The following is a 21964-nucleotide window of genomic DNA, read 5'->3' as shown; positions in this document are numbered from 1 at the left end:
ATTTAATTGACTTGTTTTATACTGTGATGATTAAGTGTTACCTTAATTTTTTTGAGCAGTGTACATAGAAAAACATTTGGTGCAGCGCAGAGAGATTTCAATGCAGAAAAGTCTTCAATATCTTAATGCATTACATCTAAACAGCTCTACGAAAAAACTAGTAGTTTTTGTGATATGGATGATTTAATAGACCATCTTGTATGACAAATTTATTTTTCAACATTTTCAATTTCATGTTTTAGAAAACAGAATTGGGCAATAGTGTACAAAACAAATATTTTTCCATACATATTCACAGGATACAACCAATTTCCACACTTGTCTATATACAGCATAGGAATGTAGAATATCAAACTATTTTCATGTAAGTGATGGATCTGATCATGAAAGTTTGCTCAATTAGACACATTCAGGCAATTCTTTTTCTTATGAGTTCGTAAATGAGATATTTGGATGAAACTCTTCCCACATGAAGAGCACTGGAACGGCTTCTCTCCAGTATGAACTCTCTCATGAGCTTTCATTTTTTCTGACCGAGAGAAACTCCTTCCACAGTGTGAGCACTTGTACGGTTTCTCTCCAGTATGACTTCTCTGGTGATGTTTCAGGGTCCCTAAATGAGCGAAAACCTTTTTACAGTGTGAGCACTTGTACGGTTTCTCTCCTGTATGAATTCTCTGGTGTATTTTTAATGTGTCTAATGTAGTGAAGCTCTTCCCACAGTCAAAGCACACATAAGGTCTCACACCAGTATGAATAGTTTGGTGAACTTGTAAATGTTGTGGTCTTGAAAACCTCTTTCCACAAATAGAACAAAAGTGAGGCTTCACAGCAGCATGAACTTTAAGGTGTCTTCTTAAGTTTTGTTTAAAAACAAATGATTTAGCACAATGATCACAGCTGAATGATCTCACTCCAGAGTGACAGCGCATATGCTCTTTGAGAACGTTTTTTTGAGTGAAACCTTTTCCACACTGAGTGCATGTGAACGGTTTTTCTCCAGTGTGAATTCTCATGTGTCTCTTAAGGTTTGATATCTGTGTGTAACTTTTTCCACACTCAGAGCAGGTTAAAGGTCTTTTGACTCTAGATTTTCCAGCTTGTTTTTGTGTGAAATTCTCTTCAGTCTTTAAAACAACTGCATTTCCATCGTCATTTTTTAAATCAGGTTTTTGAAAAAAATGTTTCCCATCTTCATTTGTGAAATGACGAGGTTTGTCTTCATTCACTTCCATCAGGTCTAAAATCAACATATTAAATTCAATTTAAAAAAAAAGATAAATCAGCAACAAAGAAATGAAAGTTCATTTTTAATTTAGCAAAAATCTAGTTTACTGCTGAGTCTACTATAGTTTTAGATGTATTGTTGTATATCAGTTTTCATCAAGTCTTTAAAGAGAATGAAGGAAAACACAAACCTATTTGTTCCTCTGTATCTTCATCTTTTATTCTGCAGAGTTCTTCCTTAAAATCCATCTTTACAATAATATGTCAGGAGTTTCTCCTGGAGTAATTCCTCCTGATTGCTTCTTCTCCTGTGGGAAGATGGGAATATTCCCCAGCATTTAATCTCTCATGATGAACTCTCATTATTAAGAATCAATTCAACTCCTCTAACTGATTTTTATGTTGGTCCTACTTTAGATATGATTTACATACATTAAAAACTGTTTACCAGGTTTCATTACATAAAAATTAAAACAACTCATAATCTTTACAAACTGTAAAGTGAAAAACTAGTCAGAAACGAGTTTATGTTTCACGAACGTAATGTACAATATCAGTAGATTAATTTCGAATTTCTGAGTGATTCACTAAATAAACTGACTCGTTTAGTCGTTTGAATTTAGATTTCTCCTAATAAATGATAAAAAATAATAATCTTACAGTCTGAAAAACAGCAGATTCAGCGCAGAATGAACGCCTGTGTTCCACTTCACGTTTTTGTTCCCTTCCCTCGCTCACTTCTCTTCTTCTCCTAGACTCGGATGTGTGTCATTGTTTCAGTTACACGAGCGCCCTCTACTGGCAGAAACCAATCTCCGTTAAACTAATCTGCATAGAGTAGATACAAGACAACCACGATCTGTTATCTACGCTAAGATTTTACAAACACTATTTATCTCACCAAGTAGGTTTGATTTAGGATAAAGATGAACTCTTCAAATATTTGCTAAGGAGTTTGCAATTGTAAACCACCTGAATCATCAACCAACCAACCTGCAACTGTTACTGATGTTGTTGATTTTAATATAAATCTTGACTTTATTTTTTAATTTAGACTGTACAAGTATTATTTAATTTTTTTTTTTTTTGTTGGAGTTTTTAATGACCCCCTGTAATGAAAATTAATTTTTTAATGTTGTTTATATGTCTATGTGGTGTTTTAATATACTTTCAGACATGCGCAAATTTACAAGACCATTGCTGAGTATTTTCTCCTTAATAGTTCAGTGAACCAAAGACAGTCTTAAAAACATGATTTTAAATGGCTGGTGTTTCTGACATCACAAACTACCTTGTAACCAATCACGTTGTAGTGCGGATGCGGCTTTAGCTTATCATTAATGCTAACAAAGCAGGAGAGTCTCAAGAGAAGCCATATTGGTACATTTTTCTGTTGATATGAAAAATCAGTGTACTTTTAGTAATACAGTGGAAGAAATTAAATGTATGATGTTTATTATGATGTTACGATGAATATGCCTTTCTCCACTGATGTTTTGTGATGTTCAAAGCTTTTTTTGCTGATTTTTACACTCAAAAAAAAAAAAAATGCTGTTCAGTTTATTTAAACAATTTATTTTGATTCAACACCATTGTATCAGGTTTCTGGTTTAAATGCGACTAATTCATGTTAAATTGACTTGAAACGATTACTCTTTGACTTAACTTGATGTTTTCATATTGGAATAACATGTTTAAATCAAGTAAACCCAACCAAGACTCAATCAAACAGGATTTTCACTTCCCATCATGCTTTGCAAAGGGGCTGAACTAGGAGTGTAAATGTTGAAATAAAGTGTTATTTTAAGAAGTTTTTAGGAAGTTGAGATTATGTTGGTATTTAAAAGTTTCTGTTAATCAATAGTTTTAGGGTTACCATTGTGGTGAATTGTTGCACTTGTGCTTGGGTTGAGGACCTGGTAACAAACTTTTAAGTTTCTTTACTAAGAAAGTAATCATTGTGGTAGTGTTCTGGGTTGCATTTCCCAAAAGCATTGTAAGCCTATGTTGATTGCAAAACCATTACCACCAATGGACTTATGATCAATATAGGCTTTACAATGTTTTTGGTTAAGGCATTTTGGATGTATCCAGTATCACATCTGATTCTAGATTTGTCTTCATTCACTTCCATCAAGTCTAAAATCAACATAGTAATTTCAATTATAAAAACACATCACAAAAGAAGACAAAACAAGAAAAATTAATTGTAAAAATCAATGTATATGAAAACAATTTATTTATTTATTGCTTTTTATTTATTTTCCAAAACATTGCAATTTAGTTGGGCTGATACTATTAAATTAAGCTGGGCCCAACCATAGTAAATAAGTTGAATCAACCTTAAGTTGACCCAATATAAGTACATTAAATTGGAATAACAGAATTGCATAATGCTGAAATAAAGCAACTTAATCATGTGATAATCCTTTCCATGATTTTTTTATGTTTGTTCAAAGAGTTATTTTTTTGAGAGTAGAAGGCAGACAGAGATGGCAAGTTTGTGTGAGTAAAGGCAAAACGCACAAGATATGGTACCTTCAATGACTTTAGATGGCAATACTGCTGCAGAAAAATTTAGGTGCCATGCAAAATGTGTGTAATTGCATTACTCATCACAAATGTATTGGAGTAAAAAGTACATTTACTTCAAGTAGAGAGTAAAAGTTGCTACTATCTTTGATAATCGGTACAACTACAAAGTAGTCAGTACATTTACTGAAATACTTTACATGTGTAGAAACCCTGAGAATATCAAACTATTTAAATGTAAATGATGGATCTGAACATGAAAGTTTGCTCAATTAGACACATTCAGGCAATTCTTTTTCTTATGAGTCCGTAGATGAGATATTTGGATGAAACTCTTCCCACATGAAGAGCACTGATACGGCTTCTCTCCAGTATGAACTCTCTCATGAGCTTTCATGTCTTCTGACCGAGAGAAACTCCTTCCACAGTGTGAGCACTTGTACGGTTTCTCTCCAGTATGAACTCTCTGATGTCTTTTTAAGTAGCTGGATGTAGTGAAGCTCTTCCCACAGTCAGAGCACACATGAGGTCTCACACCAGTATGAATACGCTGGTGCACTTTTAAATGTTCCAGTAGTGTAAAACTCATTCCACAAAAAGAACAAATGTGAGGCTTCACACCAGAATGGATTTTAAGGTGTTTTCTTAAGCCTGATGCCAAAACAAATGTTTTATCACACTGATCACAGCTGAATGATCTCACTCCAGAGTGAGAGCGCAGGTGATCATTGAGAAAGCTTTTCTGAGTGAAACTCTTTCCACATTGAGTGCATGTGAACGGTTTTTCTCCAGTGTGAATTCTCATGTGAACAATTAGGTTTTCTTTCTGAATGAAACTCTTTCCACACTGAGTGCATGTGAACGGTTTTTCTCCAGTGTGGATTCTCATGTGCACATTTAAGTGTCCTCTACGTATGAAACCCTTTCCACACTCAGAGCAGGTGAAAGATCTTTTGACTCCAGATTTTCCAGCTTGTTTTTGTGAGAAATTCTCTTCAGTATTTGAAACAACTGCATTTCCATCTTCATTTTTGAAATTATGAGATTTTTGAAACAGATGTTGTTTGTCTTCATTTTTATATGTCAGTAGTTTTTGATTTTCATTTGTGAAATGATTGTGTTTGTCTTCATTCACTTCCATCAGGTCTAAAAATCAACATAGTAATTTCAATTAAAAAAAGACAAATGAGCAATCAAGAAAATAAAGTTCATTCTTAATTTAGCACAAATCTAGTTTACTACTGAGTCTATTAGTGTCTAGTTTCAGATATATTGTTATGTGTAATTTTACATATTAACTTTCCTCATCAGTCATTAAAGAGAATGAAGGAAAACACCAACCTATTTGTTCCTCTGTATCTTCATCTTTTATTCTGCAGGGTTCTTCTTTAAACTCCATCTTTAGAAGTCAGTAGTTTCTCCTGGAGTAATTCCTTTTGCTTGCTTCTTCTCCTGTGGAAAGATGGGAATATTTCCCAGCATTTAAACTCTCATGAGCGGCTTCACTGACTGAAAGTGTAAATTGTGGTCACTGTTGCTCATTTAGCAGATGATCATCACACTTACAAACACTCTCAATTTTTCACAGTTTAAGATGGTAGGCAAGGATATTTTTCAGTTTGAAATTTTCTGATGGTTCAAATCATTAGATAAATTAGCTTGAACACTGGTCACCTAATCAGGTCACACTAGGTTCAAACAGACTGTAGTGATTCATGAAATCTTTCACGGTACAGTTTTGGTCAGTTAATTCTTCACTGAGTCCTTAAAGGGATAGTTCACCCAAAAATGTAAATTATCCCACATATCACAAATCATGAATAACATGTGAAATTACTTCCATATCAGCGACATCAAAGAGAGGAACCATAGCCAAAATAAATTAATTTCAAATGATTTCAGTAATCACTACACTAGATTGGTTTTTGTTCACTAGGGTACAATAAGGCTAAAGGCACACCTTAAGAAAAATTTTGATTTTCACTACGCCCATGATGTATGATTGCAGAAAAAAAAAAATGTGTATTGAACATTGTAATGTATGTACTATGGGGTATCATAGTTTTGTGAAAAGCCTGCCCCCTAGTGGTGACCTATATAGTTATGTATTGAGAATTGAGTTCCAGTTCAGTAAAAATAATAACGTGAGTTAAACCATAGAAGATGGTGTCGTGTTATTATTAATCTGCCAGCAGACACAACAGAATTGGCGACGAGGTCTGGATCGACAACCACAGATGCGAAAAAAAAAAAAAAAAAAAAAAAACCCTGAATGGACAAGAAACACGGAAAAAGCGCATGAGTTACATGGAAGAGAGAGAAAAGGCAAATTAATGTATAAAGTGAAATTGCAAACGAGCAAAAATGACAATGATTGGAGTTATCACCGCATTTGATAATAATGCTGAGGATTTGGGAACTTATGTGGAAAGGGTGGAGCTATACTGTGTAGCTAATGCCATTGAAAATGATAAGAAAGTGGCTGTTTTGCTGAGCGTGATGGGAGCGAAGACATATGGATTGCTTCGTAGTCTATTAACCCCTGAAAAGCCAGCTGATAAATCGTTCCAGCAAATTGTGGACATTTTAAATGAACATTTGAACCCCAAACCCTTAGTAATTGCAGGAAGATTCAGATTCCACAAGCGGAAACAAGCTAAAGGAGAAAGCATTTCCGAATACATAGCTGAGTTACGCCGATTGTCAGAGCATTGTCAATTCGGAGCTGGACTGGCAGATGCATTAAGAGACAGGCTTGTGTGTGGAATGCATAATGAAAGTACACAAAAAAGACTGCTGACAGAAAAAGATTTGACACTCGATCATGCACTGAACATAGCAGTATCCATGGAGACTGCAGCAAAAGATGCATTAGAATTGCAACAAAAATCAATGGAATGTGCGACAAATAAACTGTCAATGAAATCGGAAAGAAAACAGAAATGTTATCGCTGTGGAAAAATGTCTCATGATGCGAATGACTGCTGGTTCAAGGATAAAGAGTGTAGAAGATGTCATAAAAATGGGCACGTCGAGAGAGTATGCAAAACGGAAAAACAGAAGATACACAAAGACAGAACGCACAAAGTGAAACATAAATCCACCACTGTACATCAAGTAACTGAGAATGTAGTGAACACAAGTTCAGATACTGATGATCTCTCATGTCTGGAACTGTACAATATTAAGGAGACAGATCGAAGAGTTATTTGGCTCACACCAGAAGTGTCAGGAGTTAAACTCAAAATGGAGTTAGACACTGAATCTGCCTTATCGGTCATCTCAGCTGCTGATTACAAACGACTGTTTTCAAAAATACCACTGCAAAAGACATCAGTGATATTAAAGACTTATACTGGTGAAAAAGTGTCTCCGAAAGGAAAATTACCAGTAACTGTGAAGTACAAAGAAAATAAGCAACAGCTCAACCTGTACGTATTGGAAAATGGAGGGCCTGCATTGTTCGGACGTGAGTGGTTGAGGAAAATACCTCTGGACTGGCACACAATAAAAAACTTGAGTGTGTCCCAGCAAATTACAAACAAAGAGACACAAATGACTTTAACGCAAATTGTACAAAATGCAGAACCTGTGTTTCAGAAAGGAACATGAACACTTAAAGGAATAAAAGGGAATCTGGAGCTGAAAGAAGAGACTTCTCCAAAATTCTTTAAAGCCCGCCCAGTCCCCTATGCAATTCGTCCTAAGGTGGAGGCGGAGCTGGATCATTTGGAAAAAACAGGAATCCTGACTAAAATCGAACGGAGTGAATGGGCAACGCCATAGTACCAGTGATCAAAAAGGGGAAAACAGGGGATGTGCGTATTTGTGGGGACTTTAAAGTGACTATTAATCCAGCTCTTCATGCAGTACAGTATCCCCTGCCACGCACTGAAGATATTTTCGCATCCTTGTCTGGTGGTGAACACTTTTCAAAAATTTACTTGGCCCAAGCTTACCTCCAAATGGAGATGGATGAGCAATCCAAGAAATTCTTGACCATCAACACACATAAAGGGCTCTATCAGTACAACTGTCTTGTCTTTGGAATCGCATCAGCCCCTGCCTTGTGGCAAAGAGCAATGGACCAGGTGCTACAGGGCATCCCGGGAACGCAGTGTTACCTGGACGATATCATTGTGACAGGGAAGGTGATGCAGATCACCTCCAGAACTTACAATGGGTGCTGACTCGACTGCGTGAGTATAGACTAAGAGCTAACAAAGAAAAATGTGAGTTTTTCAAGTCTCGAATTTCTTATTGTGGTCATGTGATAGACAAAGATGGTCTAACACAAGTCACAGGACAAAATTGAAGCTGTGTTAAATGCACCACACCCACAGAATGTGTCTCAACTTCAATCATATCTCGGGCTTGTGAACTACTACCACAAATTTCTTCCAAACCTCTCGACTGTGCAACATCCATTGAATGCACTATTGCAAACAAGAACAAAGTGGAAATGGTCAGACAGTTGCGAACAAGCTTTCCAGAAGACCAAGATGCTCATAACTTCTGATGTAGTGCTGACACATTTTAACCCATCCATACCTATCAGGCTGGCATGCGATGTGTCGCCAAATTGGTGCTGTGCTGTCACACAAGTTTCCAAAAGGCACAGAAAAACGATAGCCTTCGCATCGAGATCACTAACGGCAGCAGAACGTAACTACGCACAAATAGACCGAGAAGCACTTAGTCTGGTGTGGGGTGAAAAAAAGTTCCACCATTATCTATATGGTCAAAGGTTTACCCTGATCACAGAGCATCTTGGTCTCCATCTTCAATGTGCGGAAGTGTGTCTCAATTATGGCCTCGGCTAGGCTGCAACGTTGGTCACTCTTCTTGGGTGCTCACCAATATGATATTGAGTACAAATGCACCAAACTACACAGTAAAGCGGATGGCTTGTCACGTCATCCACTGAAGTTGACAGAAGAGTCACATAGTGAAGATCCAGCTGATGTGTTTCACACCACAATTGTGAGACAGTTACCTGTAAAAAATGCCAGTATTCAGAGAGAAACCCGTAACGACCCGACATTGTCCAAAGTCTATGACATCACAGTGGATGGCCAGCACATGGTAATTCACTGTATCCAGCATTCTAAGCGTGGAGAGAACAGCTTTCCGTGTGTCAAGGAACACTGCAATTTGGAGGGAATGACAACTCTTAATCCACACATCACAGTAAGATGTTGGACACCTTGCACAAAGGACATTTGGCCACGGTAAAAATGAAGAATCTTGCACGTAGTTATATGTGGTGGCCAGGAATCGATAAGCAGATTGAGGATCTGGCAAAGTCTTGTCCTGGATGTCAAAGGACCCAGAACTCTCCACCATTAGCTCCTTTGCATCCCTGGGAATGGCCGTCAACACCATGGCAACGAGTGCACGTTGACTCTGCTGGACCATTCAAGGACCCCATGTTCTTGATCGCCGTGGACGCGCATTCTAAATGGCCTGAAGTTGTCCCGATGAAGACAACCACATCTGGAAAGACTGTTTCAGTGTTGAGAATAATATTCTCCAGGAACGGGTTGCCAGAGCAGATATGCACAGATAATGGACGACAGTTCGTCTCAGATGAGTTTCAGAAATTCATGAAGCTGAACTGAGTTAAACATCACTTCCGCACCATACCATCCTGCCACTAATGGCTTGGCGGAAAAGTTTGTACAGACTTTCAAGAAAGCAATAAAAGCAATGGACAACGACAACATTTCATTACAACACAAAATAGACAACTTCCTTTTCACGTAAAAAAAAAAAATGCAACACGCCACGACTGGTCAAACACCAGCGATGATGTTTCTTAAGAGAAACTTAAGATCTCGCTTGGATCTCATCAAACCCAATTTTCGAAGTCACGTGGAAAAAAACAATTTGTGCATATGAAGGACAGACCCGCAAGAAACTTCCAAGTTGGACAAGAGGTCTTAGCACGTGACTACAGACTGGAAAAGTGGAAACCAGGTACCATCGCCACCAGAACTGGATCCTTGACGTACACAGTGAAGGTTGGAGAAAACACATGGAGACGCCATGTAGATCAGTTGGTGGATCGCCAGACAAAATCCTCACCTTTACCTGTAACTGATTCAAATGACAAGGACAATTATGCTGTTGAAACTGCCCCTCCTACATCAGTTAATGTGAATGAATCTGAGCCGCACAAAGATGAACCAGTTGTGACAATTCCAGTTGCACCTGTACCTGAAACTTACCCAGGCTTACAGAGACGTTATCCTGAGAGATGTAGAAATCCTCCACAAAGGCTTGATTTGTAGATATGTTATAATTAGCAACATTGTGTTAGATTAACTGTAAATGTTATACAGTAAGTTATAGTTTGGATTTCATTTTCTCAGTATGATTAATCTAGTGGGGGAGGAAAGTGTAATGTATGTACTTTGGGGTATCATAGTTTTGTGAAAAGCCTGCCCCCTAGTGGTGACCTATATAGTGATGTATTGAGAATTGAGTTCCAGTTCAGTAAAATAACGTGAGTTAAACCGCAGACGATGGTGTCTTGTTATTATTGATCTGCCAGCAGACACAACAAACATTTATAGAGCAACAGATTTTGTGTGAAAATAAATCATAAAAGTGGTTTATTTTATCTAAAAATCTACATATGAGGTGGATTTAGCTAAATTTATTGTATTTACTTCAAATGTTAGTAATGTTTTTCTTTACTTTTACTAGGTCAATACTTGTTCAAAATCACTTTAGAAAAGTTTGTAGTATTTTCTGTTTATTTTGATAAATAAAATAATTCATTTTTGCTCAATAAATACACACTCATTAAAATAATGCCAATATGAAAATATATTTTAAAACTACAAACAAAATTATTTTAAAAAGTAAATATTCTGAAAGCCCTGAAGGAGATCCCATTATAATTTAATATAGATTTACAATAGTAACAATAAAGTATGTTTTATTATACATTTTGATTAATATAATTTCTAAATATGATAATTTCATTATAAATATGTTGATTATCTCTAAGGTGGACACCCAACTTAATATATGATATTTACCATCTGAATCTAATCATGTCAACCAATGGGAAAGTAAGACAGCTGTTTACCATCATGTTAATGATTGTTCCTTTATTATTGTTTCCCAACAGCAGTGGCACTTTTTACCCCAAATATAATAATTTTACATATTCTTCCGTTATTGAAAAACTGTTCATTTAAATACCTTGAACAAAAATAAATAAATATATGTAAGACCATTGTCTAATATATTCAATAATTTCAGGGATTCTCATTTGATACTTAAATCTACAACATTTTAAAAAACATAAATTAGCACAGAATCAACTTTGAGCTGCTGACCATGAACTTTTTCAAAGATCAGACAAATTTTCAAATTGCATCTTGAAAAGCAGATGTATAGAATAGTGCTGCTCCAAGTTTTTTTTTTTTTTTTTTGTGGCATCTAGTGGTTTAAAGGAAAACCAAATCAAAGGTGCCTTTAAGCCCCGTTGTATGAACAGATTCTTAAGAGCCATTTGTTCAGGAATCAAACGCTGGTCGAGCTCACTGTATAAATTGTCAAATTTCTCTTAATAACAATTAAATGCACTCACGGTCTGAAACAGTGCAGTAAGATGACTTCAACAAACGTATGTGGCTGAAATGAAAACAAATGCCGCCATCCCTGCTGAAAAAAACAGCAAGCTGGTTAGGTATGTTTGAAGCATGGAAGCTGGTTTGAGTTGGTTTATGCTGGTCCTTTGCTGGTCATGAGGATAAATCCACAATAAACCAATTATTTATGTGTTTTGAACACTTTTATCTGATAATTCTAGCACTGCTCAAAACGTGCAATTACCCACAGCATGTCTCTTTATCTCTGCTGTGGGCGGTTCCTATTTCACACGCTAAAAAACATCACGCACAAGACAGATGGCGCTGTCCCCATTTCTGCATTAATTTAACTTTTTTTGCGCTCCATTACAATGGCATGTTCGTCGAAAACATTTAACATCCTTGATTCTATTGTAAAGAACCTTTAAATGTATTATTATTATTATTTACTCTGACAAAATGTAATGCTGTATTGATTCAATTATTTTAACCTCTTGTGATGTCTGTATGCCCCTATTTTATTGTATTTTTTGCCTTCTTCACACTGTTTATAGCCTTAATTTGCACAAAATAAAAAAGGGCATGTTCAGAAGAACAATGTTATGGAAATTGTTACTTTTAGGTTTTCTCAGTATATACAAACCCTTTGATTAGTTGACTGAAGAAAATTGGTTCATAAATAAAGTCAATCAATAAGTAGCCTATAAGATTTTGTTATTTTTTCTTTTTGTATTGAAAATTATATAAAAGATATAAATACAATAATTTATATCAGTAATAATAATGCATCACCTCTTAACATCCAGACTAGCAAACTGAATTTGTCAGCATATAGATAGAGAAGTAATAGACTGATTGATGTAATTCAATTACATTTACTATATTTACTCCCAACAAACAACATCATACTTAAATTTGAGGGCATTTTGACCTTCCCATAATCTCCAGTTTTGAACAAACTATGGTTATGAGTGTTTAATTTTCCCATTAATGTCACACAAAGAAAAACTCTCTGTAAATAGAACAAACTAAATATACGATCAGCAGAGAACTGACATACTGAAGTCTATGCATTAATATTGCTGGTCTGCTTTATTGCGGGGCAGGAAAACACACTCTATAAAAGTATTTTATGGTACTAAATATTCACCTATAAATTATGCACCCATTTCTTATCTGTAATACCATGGTAAATATAAATATAGAGCAAACAGATAAACAAAACCCATAACACAGGAACAGAACATACATGCACTTAGATCACACCTGGTGCCCGTTCTTCGTAGATAAATGAAATGTGCACTATTTTTTTTTTTTTTTTTTACATGATTACCCAATTATTTAGGCTATTCACAATTTTTATTATTTGTACATTCAATTTTTTATTTCAATGTTGTAATTAACAACTAATTTACCTTTGAAGCATATTCGATAGCATTAATTGAAGTTTCTTAAGGGTCAAGATCAAGTTATCTGCATCTCCTGCCCTTCATCAAGCCACTCCCATAATATATGTCGCGGTTCAAATGCACAAATGCATGTATGGCATAGACATCTTTACATCATGTGTGTAAAACTCCAATAAAAAATATTACGTAATTATTCCCTCACGAATGAATCTCTCACAGAGTAAAACTGTCTGTGTCTATATTATGACACTACACGGAATTACAGTGTTATTTGCACATTTTTAAATCATTATTATTATCCCTGGTTTACATCAGGGTACTCTTGTGGGAAAGTAGCAGAGGCTGGGACAGACTTTAAACATCACCTCCGCTCAAAAAGATGCAATCTAATCCTGTTTACATGAAATAAGCCTGCTCCCGAGCAGGTTTGAGCTTACGGACCTGTTGCTATGACAGCAAGTCTAGGATGAGCTTCGAAGAACCAAACGATCCAAGATCATGCCAAATCGTCAACAATCAAATCCAGCTAACTGAGTTAGCGACGTACGAAGAACGGGCCCCTGAACAGAACATGAAACAAATCAGACTTGCTGCAATATAAACATAACTGTGTATTCCCTAGTTGCTTGGATTCAGACACAATTAGTCTAGGTTCTTGCATTTGGATATGTATATTTAGACATTTTTAAACTGTACTTTTTTGTCAGATCACAATCACTGCATTATTTCAAGAAAAATTAATAGAAATGCTCAGAAATGAATGATATTTTATCAATATTTTTTTAAATGTTTAAACCTTTGGACTTAAAAGCCTTAATGGACTTGTTTTGTGTAACATTTTTTATTTTAAAACTTTGGTTAAATATAGACGCTGGAATCTTAAGTCTTTAAGTCATTTTTTTTTTTATCTCACTCCAGAGTGAGAGCGCAGATGATTTCTGAGAACACTTTTGTACCTGAAACTCTTTCCACACTGAGTGCATGTGAACGGTTTTTCTCCAGTGTGAATTCTGTATGTCGCTTGTCTCTGTACTGTACTGTAAAGATGCTTGTGGGTGTTCCTAGTGCTGTCACTCTAGTCTAATGTTATTGGTAGACTGCACATCTGGCCATATCTTTAGGAAATGCAATCACACGTGATCTATAAAACTAAGATAACATTCTAATTTGACCAGGAATTAGACTTAAAAGAATTAAAAGTAGTGCTGTTGGAGAGTGTTGTGATAAACTACAGCAGTGCTCGCTGCATTAAATCATTAACCAGAATAACGTTTGATCAATCAACGAATTAAACTCACTCATACTGTTCAAAATTACTAAAACCTCATTTGAAGTCGACAAATAATCAATTTTCATCTCTAATAATCAAAATAATGCAGGAGAAACTGTAAAATGCACTGCAGCAGTGCTAAACTGTTCACTCCATCATGTAATTAACAACACAAACTATCAATGTCTGAATCAAACTTACTAAGACTGCTTACAGTTTCTTTTCCATACATCATTTTATTACATCCATAAGTGGTTTTAGTCATTTACATTTCAAAGGTTTACCATTTTCAAACAATCAAACTTTACTACTAATTTTTAGCAAATTATCCAGCTTTTGCTAATATGTCAAATATTTTACTTGTAAGTGAATTATTTGCAACTGATGGATCTGAACATTAACTTTGCTCAATAGACACCTTTATGCAATGTTTTTTCTTATGAGTATATAGATTAGATAATTGGGTGAAACTCTTCCCACATGAAGAGCACTGGTGCGGCTTCTCTCCAGTATGAACTCTCTCATGATCTCTCAGGTTTCCTGTCCGAGCAAAACTCATTCCACAGTGCGAGCACTTGTACGGTCTCTCTCCAGTATGAATTCTCTCATGATCTTTCAAGCATTTTGAGTAAGAGAAACTCTTTTCACAGTGTGAGCATTTGTACGGTTTCTCTCCAGTATGAATTCTCTGGTGTGATTTTAAGGCACTGGATGTATGGTAGCTCTTCCCACAGTCAGAGCACACATGAAGTCTCACACCAGTATGAATATTCTCATGCTGCTTTAAATTGTGCAGTTCTAAAAAACTCTTTCCACATAAAGAACAAAAGTGAGGCTTCAAACCAGTATGAATTTTAAGGTGTGCTCTCAAGTTTGATGCCAAAACAAATGTTTTATCACACTGATCACAGCTGAATGATCTTACTCCAGAGTGAGAGCGCAAATGATTTTTGAGAACGCTTTTGTACCTGAAACTCTTTCCACACTGAGTGCAGGTGAATGGTTTTTCTCCAGTGTGAATTCTCATGTGATCATTTAGGTGTCTTTGATGTAGGAAACTCTTTCCACACTGAGAGCATATGAACGGTTTTTCTCCAGTGTGAATTTTCATGTGATCATTTAGGTGTCTTTGATGTAGGAAACTCTTTCCACACTGAATACATGTGAAAAGTCTTTCTCCAGTGTGAACTCTCATGTGTCTATTAAGGTTTGATTTCTGTGTGAAACTCTTTTCACACTCAGAGCAGGTGAAAGATCCTTCGACTCCAGATTTTCCAGCTTGTTTTTGTGTGAAATTCTCTTCAATCTTTGAACAGACTGCATTTCCATCTTCAGTTTTGAAATGAGGTTTTTGAAACAGATGTTGTTTGTCTTCATTTTTATATGTCAGTTTTCCATCTTCATTTGTAAAATGTTGTTTGTCTTCATTCACTTCAATCGGGTCTAAAATCAACATTAAATACCCAAAATTAAAGAAGGAAAAATGAGAAATAAAGTTCATACTTAATCTAGCACACATCTAGCTTACTACTGAGTCTACTAGTATCTAGTTTTAGATGCATTGTTATATCCTCCTGAGAACCAGAGCATTTTTGTGTTTGTGAATTTAGTTTTTTTATGTCATTACATTGTTGGGAGCATAAAAATTGAAAAAAAAAATATATATATATTTTATTCATATTTCATGCCATGTCCTCTGTAGAGGACACCAGGAATCAATTAAGAAAATAAAATGGCATGATAACACATGTACAGGCAAAAACAATGTTTCTTTTTTCATTTACCAATCAATTTTTAGGTTTCATGCAATTTTTAACCAAACTTTGAATAAAGATGATTCTAAAATATGTTATGAAAGATCTGTTTTCCTTTATGTTTGTGTAAAATTGCCATAAATGGGTAGTGAATTTATTTAATTTGCATATTAATGTGTTCTTGTGGCAACGTGTAATGAAAAAAGAAATAATGGGAGTAAAAACTTGGCAACACTTTCATAAGAATATCTCATATTTCATATATTGATATATAATTTTGTTTCCCTATTAACTTGTGTCTCCCCAAAATGCCTGATAAAATGTTTTAAGTCCTGGTGTCTTATACAGAGGACATGTATGAAATCATGTTTAGTAACAGAAAGTCATATTTTGATCCCCATAATGTTTTCTTGAGAAGCTTATTTATGACAAATTTGAAAATTACTCAGATTTAAATGATAATTACAAAATATTATCATATTTCCATAAGAAATCTAAATTTGATCATTCAGTCAATGAGAAATCAAATGTCATTTGATATCTCTGAAAAGCCCCAAATGTGCTGGAATGTACAGGACATCCTGACTTAAAACTGTGAGATGTATGTTCTCAGAGGAATTCAATAAAATATAATGTCCTCTACAGAGGGAAAAAAGTCTATGCCTGGATCTCAGGAGGATATGTCAGTTTTCATCTTAATGTTTCTCATCAGCCATTAAAAAGAATGAAGGAAAACACCAACCTATTAATTCCTCTGTATCTTCATCTTTTATTCTGCAGGGTTCTTCCTTAAACTCCATCTTTACAATAGTATGTCAGTAGTTTCTCCTGGAGTAATTCCTCCTGATTGCCTTTATTTCTCCTGTGGGAAGATGGGAATATTCCCCAGCATTTAAACTCTCACTATTTAGTAACAAGTCTACTCATCTAGCTGATGTTTATGTTGCTCTTGCTTTGGATCTGATAAAACTGTGTTTACCAGGTTTCACTACATAAAATGAAAACACAACTCGTAATCTTCACAAATTGTAAACAAAAACAGTAACGAGTTTACGTTTCACGGCCGTAATGTACATCAGTCAGTTCATTTTGATTGATTTCTGAGTGACTCACTAAATGAACTGACTCGTTTAGTCGTTTGGATTTAGATTTCTCCAAATAAATATTAAAATAAATGTAACGTTACTCAGTCTAAAACAGCAGATTAAGAGCAGAATGAACAGCTGTGTTCCACTTCACATGTTTATGTTCCCTTCCCTCGCTCACTTCTCTTCTTCTCCTAGACTCGTACGAGTGTTATTGCTTCGGTTGCACGAGCACCCTCTACTGGCAGAACTCCAATGATGAGATTTATTTTTTAATTTAGATAACGATGTATCACGGTAAAGTGAAAATGAAAGTTGTAAGGTGGAATAATCAATTATAGAGAGGCAAATTAAAAACAAAACGAAAGAACTGAATGTTAACCTATACAGTAGGCTACTATTTTTTCTTTATAGTATTTTAGCCATTATCTTCTCAAAAATGATGTTATTATCAGAAATATTTACAGTACTGTTGAACTATCAATTCTTCAATTCAGTTCAGAGAGAAGCTGAAAGAATATTGATGAGGTTGTAATTTCATTAGACATTTTCATTTAATTAACATTTTTATTAAATGTGGACCTTAAAGGCTTATTTCTGCTATCATACGCTTATTTTGTAAATGTAAGCATTTAAATAAAATTTTAGCCAAGCGCAAACTGGGCACTTCATGCAGTTAAACTGGTCACATTTACCAAATCAAGTGATTATGTTCGCCCATTTATGCAAATGTACAGTGACAAAATAATAATGAGTTTAATGGCTGTCACCATCAGTTTAGTTTAGTGATTGTATTTGTGAAGACACTGTTGACACCATAAAAAAGCTTCAGCTTTTGGTTTTATTTTTAATCAAACAATATATATAAAACAAATTTAAGCAAGTAGTGTTAAATCCTATCTAAATTAATTCTAATTTTAACTAACAAAATTCACATCAATGGACAGATGGATAAAAAACATTGTTTTTGTTCTTTATACACTCCTTTGTTAGTCTGTTTCTGGTTATACAAGATTTTATCCCCACTTCTGCAGGCATCCTCTTTATGTGATGACGCTGCTTGAGTTCCCAGTAAACCATTGTTATCATTAGTGAATGATAAGGATGTCTGGTAGGAATGCATATAATCCCGCTCTGCTTCATTAGGTCATCTTTTTGCAGCCCATATTTCTGCCTGTTGTAAGATGAAGACAGCGATCAAAGAGCCACAAAGATGCACGTGGGACAGAATCAGGCCATATCTTTAGGAAATGCAATCACAAGTTATCTATAAAACTAAGATATCATTATAGGAATTAGACTTAAAAGAATTAAAAGTAGCATTCTGCTGTTGGAGATTGTACAGCAGTACTCACTGCATTAATCATTAACCAGATTAACTATCAATCAATCAACAAATTAAACTCACTCATACTGTTTAAAATTACTAAAACCTCATTCAATTTTTGACAATCAATTTTCATTTCTAATAATCAAAATAATGCAGGAGAAACTGTAAAATGCACTGCAGCAGTGCTAAACTGTTCACTCCATCATGTAATTAACAACACAAACTATCAATGTCTGAATCAAACTCACTACTAAGACTGCTGACAGTTTCTTTTCCATGCATCATTTTATTACATCCATAAGTGGTTTTAGTCATGTACGTTACAAACATTTACCGTATTCAAACAATCAAACTTTACTAACAATTTTTAGCAAATTATCAAGCTTTTGCTTAATGTGAATGTCAAATGTTTTATTTGTAAGTTAATTATTTGCAACTGATGGATTTGAACATTAACTTTGCTCAATAGACACCTTTATGCAGTGTTTTTTCTTATGAGTCTGAAGATTAGATGATTGGCTGAAACTCTTCCCACATGAAGAGCACTGGTGCGGCTTCTCTCCAGTATGAACTCTCTCATGATCTCTCAGGTTTCCTGTCCAAGCAAAACTCATTCCACAGTGCGAGCACTTGTACGGTCTCTCTCCAGTATGAACTCTCTCGTGAACTTTCAAGCATTTTGAGAGAGAGAAACTCTTTTCACAGTGTGAGCACTTGTACGGTCTCTCTCCAGTATGAATTCTCTCATGATCTTTCAAACATTTTGAGAGAGAGAAACTCTTTTCACAGTGTGAGCACTTGTATGGTTTCTCTCCAGTATGAATTCTCTGGTGTGATTTTAAGGCACTGGATGTATGGTAGCTCTTCCCACAGTCAGAGCACACATGAGGTCTCACACCAGTATGAATATTCTCATGCTTTTTTAAATTGTGCAGTTCTGTAAAACCCTTCCCACATAAAGAACAAAAGTGAAGCTTCAAACCAGTATGAATTTTAAGGTGTGTTCTTAATTTTGATGCCAAAACAAATGTTTTATCACACTGATCACAGCTGAATGATCTCACTCCAGAGTGAGAGCTCAGATGATTTTTGAGAACGCTTTTGTACCTGAAACTCTTTCCACACTCAGAGCAGGTGAATGGTTTTTCTTCAGTGTGAATTCTCATGTGATCATTTAGGTGTCTTTTATGTAAGAAACTCTTTCCACACTGAAAGCATGTGAATGTTTTTTCTCCAGTGTGAATTTTCATGTGGTCATTTAGGTGTCTTTTACGTAGGAAACTCTTTCCACACTGAGTGCATGTGAACGGTCTTTCTCCAGTGTGAACTCTCATGTGTATCTTCAGGTTTGATTTCTGTGTGAAACTCTTTCCACACTCAGAGCAGGTGAAAGATCCTTCGACTCCAGATTTTCCAGCTTGTTTTTGTGTGAAATTCTCTTCGGTCCTTGAACCGACTGCATTTCCATCTTCACTTTTGAAATGATGAGGTTTTTGAAACAGATGTTTGTCTTCATTTTTATATGTCAGTTTTCCATCTTCTTTTGTGAAATGATGGTGTTTGACATCACTTACTTCCATTGGGTCTAAAATCAACATTAAATTCCCAAAATTAATGAAGGAAAAATGAGAAACAAAGAAATAACGTTGATTCTTAATTTAGCACAAATCTAGCTTACTAGATAATTTACAAGTATCTAGTTTTAGATGTATTGTTATATGTATTATGTGTGAATTTAGTTTTTTTATGTCATTATATTGTTGGGAGCATAACAATTGAGGGGGAAAAAGATATTTTATTAATATTTCATGCTATGTCCTCTGTAGAGGATACCAGGAATAAAATGGCATGAACAGGCAAAAACAATGTTTATTTTTTCATTTACCAATCAATGTTTAGGTTTCAGTCCATTTCCAACCAAACTTTGAATAAAGATGATTCTAAAATACGTTATGAAAGATTTGATGTACTGTTTTACTTTATGTTTGTGTAAAATATAAATGGGCAGTCAGTTTTTTTAATTTGCATATCAATGTGTTCTTATGGCAACAAGTAATGAAAAAAATAATAATGGGAGTAAAAACTTTGCAACATTTTCATAAAAATATCTCATATTTCATAGGAATATTTATTATATAACTACTTTCCCTACTGACTTGTGTCTCCCCGAAATGCCTGATAAAATGTTGTAAGTCCTGGTGTCTTCTACAGAGTACATGTATGAAATTAATGCCCTGTTTAGTAACAGAAAGTCATATTTTGCTTTGAAACCCTGTAATGTTTTCTTGAGATGCTTATTTATGACAAATTCGAAAATTCCTCAGAATAAATCGTAATTACAAAATATTATCATATTTCCATAAGAAATCGAAATTTGATCATTCAGTCAATGAGATATCAAATGTCATTTGATATCTCTGAAAGCCATGAATGTGCTCTTTATAGGACATCCAGACTTAAATCTGAGATATAGGCCTGGTTTCACAAACAGGGCTTAGCCTAAACCAAAATCAGGCCTTGGTTCAATTAGTGCATTTAAGTGGCTTTTATAAATGTTCACTAGAAAAAAAAAACATTACTGGTGTGCATCTTAAGACAAACCAATGGCACTGACATGTTTTAAGATGCATCAGTACAAGCTGCATTTAGTTAAAACAGCTTAAAGTTGCATTTTAGTCTAGGACAAGCTTAAGACTTGTCTGTGAAACCAGGGGATATGGTCTCAGAGAAATTCAATAAAATATAATTTTCTTTACATAACAAAAAAAAGTCTATGCCTGGGTCTCAGGAGGATATGTCGGTTTTCATCTTAATGTTCCTCATCAGTCATTAAAGAGAATGAAGGCAAACACCAACCTATTAGATCCTCTGTATCTTCATCTTTTATTCTACAGGGTTCTTCCTTAAACTCCATCTTTACAACAGTATGTCAGTAGTTTCTCCTGGAGTAATTCCTCCTGATTGCTTCTTCTCCTGTGGGAAGATGGGAATATTCCCCAGCATTTAAACTCTCATTGTTTAGTAACAAGTCTTCTCATCTAGCTGATTTTTATGTTGCTCTTGCTTTGGATTGGATTTTGAAACTCTGTTTACCAGGTTTCACTACATAAAATGTAAACACAACTCGTAATCGTCACAATTTGTAATGTACGAAACAGTAACGAGTTAACGTTTCACGGCAGTTCATTTTGATTGATTTCTGAGTGATTCACTAAAATGAACTGATTTGTTTAGTCGTTTGGAATAAGATTTCTCATAATAAATGATAAAATGAACGTACTCACAGTCACAGTCTAAAACAGCAGATTTAGAGCAGAATTAACGGCTGTGTTCCAGTTCTCATATTTATGTTAATTTTCCTCGCTCACTCCTCTTCTCCTAGACTCGAATGAGTGTCATTACTTCGGTTGCATGAGCGCCCTCTACTGGTGGAACTCCAATGATGGGATTTTTTTAATTTTATTTAGATAACAATGTGTCGCAGTAAAGTGAAAATTAAAGTTGTAAAGTGAAATAATCAATTAAAGAAAGGCAAATTAAAAACACAACTAAATAACTGAATGTTAGCCTATACTGTAGGCTACTGTTATTTCTTTATAGTATTTTAGTCATTATCTTCTCAAAAGTGGTGCTATTATCAGAAATGAGCTCTATATTTCCAGTACCGTTAAACTATCAATTCTTCGCTTCAGTTCAGAGAGAAATTGAAACAATATTGATAAGGTTTGTATTTCCATTAGACATGTTCAT

The 21964-nt window shown here is 35.1% G+C and overlaps 1 protein-coding gene across 2 annotated transcripts; it reads right to left on the bottom strand.

Moving 5' to 3' along the window:
• Positions 1–259: 259 nt before the first annotated feature.
• Positions 260–21590, bottom strand: LOC137013182 (gastrula zinc finger protein XlCGF57.1-like). Of its 2 annotated transcripts, XM_067376821.1 has the most exons (6): positions 16542–17051; positions 14470–15488; positions 13759–13787; positions 4088–4700; positions 933–1043; positions 260–764 (listed from the first exon to the last, which is right to left on the bottom strand). In XM_067376821.1, exons 1-6 carry the CDS (start codon positions 16597–16599, stop codon positions 396–398), a joined length of 2199 nt encoding a protein of 732 aa, XP_067232922.1. In that variant the 5' UTR covers positions 16600–17051; the 3' UTR covers positions 260–395. The 2 variants fall into 2 exon arrangements, with proteins under 2 accessions (XP_067232922.1, XP_067232923.1); XM_067376822.1 differs by lacking the exons at positions 260–764; positions 933–1043; positions 4088–4700; ... (1 more) ...; positions 14470–15488; positions 16542–17051 and adding exons at positions 17881–18058; positions 18688–19799; positions 21071–21187; positions 21499–21590.
• Positions 21591–21964: the final 374 nt, after the last annotated feature.

The sequence above is a fragment of the Chanodichthys erythropterus genome, chromosome 22 (assembly GCF_024489055.1).
Source record: "Chanodichthys erythropterus isolate Z2021 chromosome 22, ASM2448905v1, whole genome shotgun sequence".
NCBI classification, from domain to species: domain Eukaryota; kingdom Metazoa; phylum Chordata; class Actinopteri; order Cypriniformes; family Xenocyprididae; genus Chanodichthys; species Chanodichthys erythropterus.
Note: the sequence above shows the minus strand (reverse complement) of the source record. Positions and strands in the feature narration are given on the sequence as shown.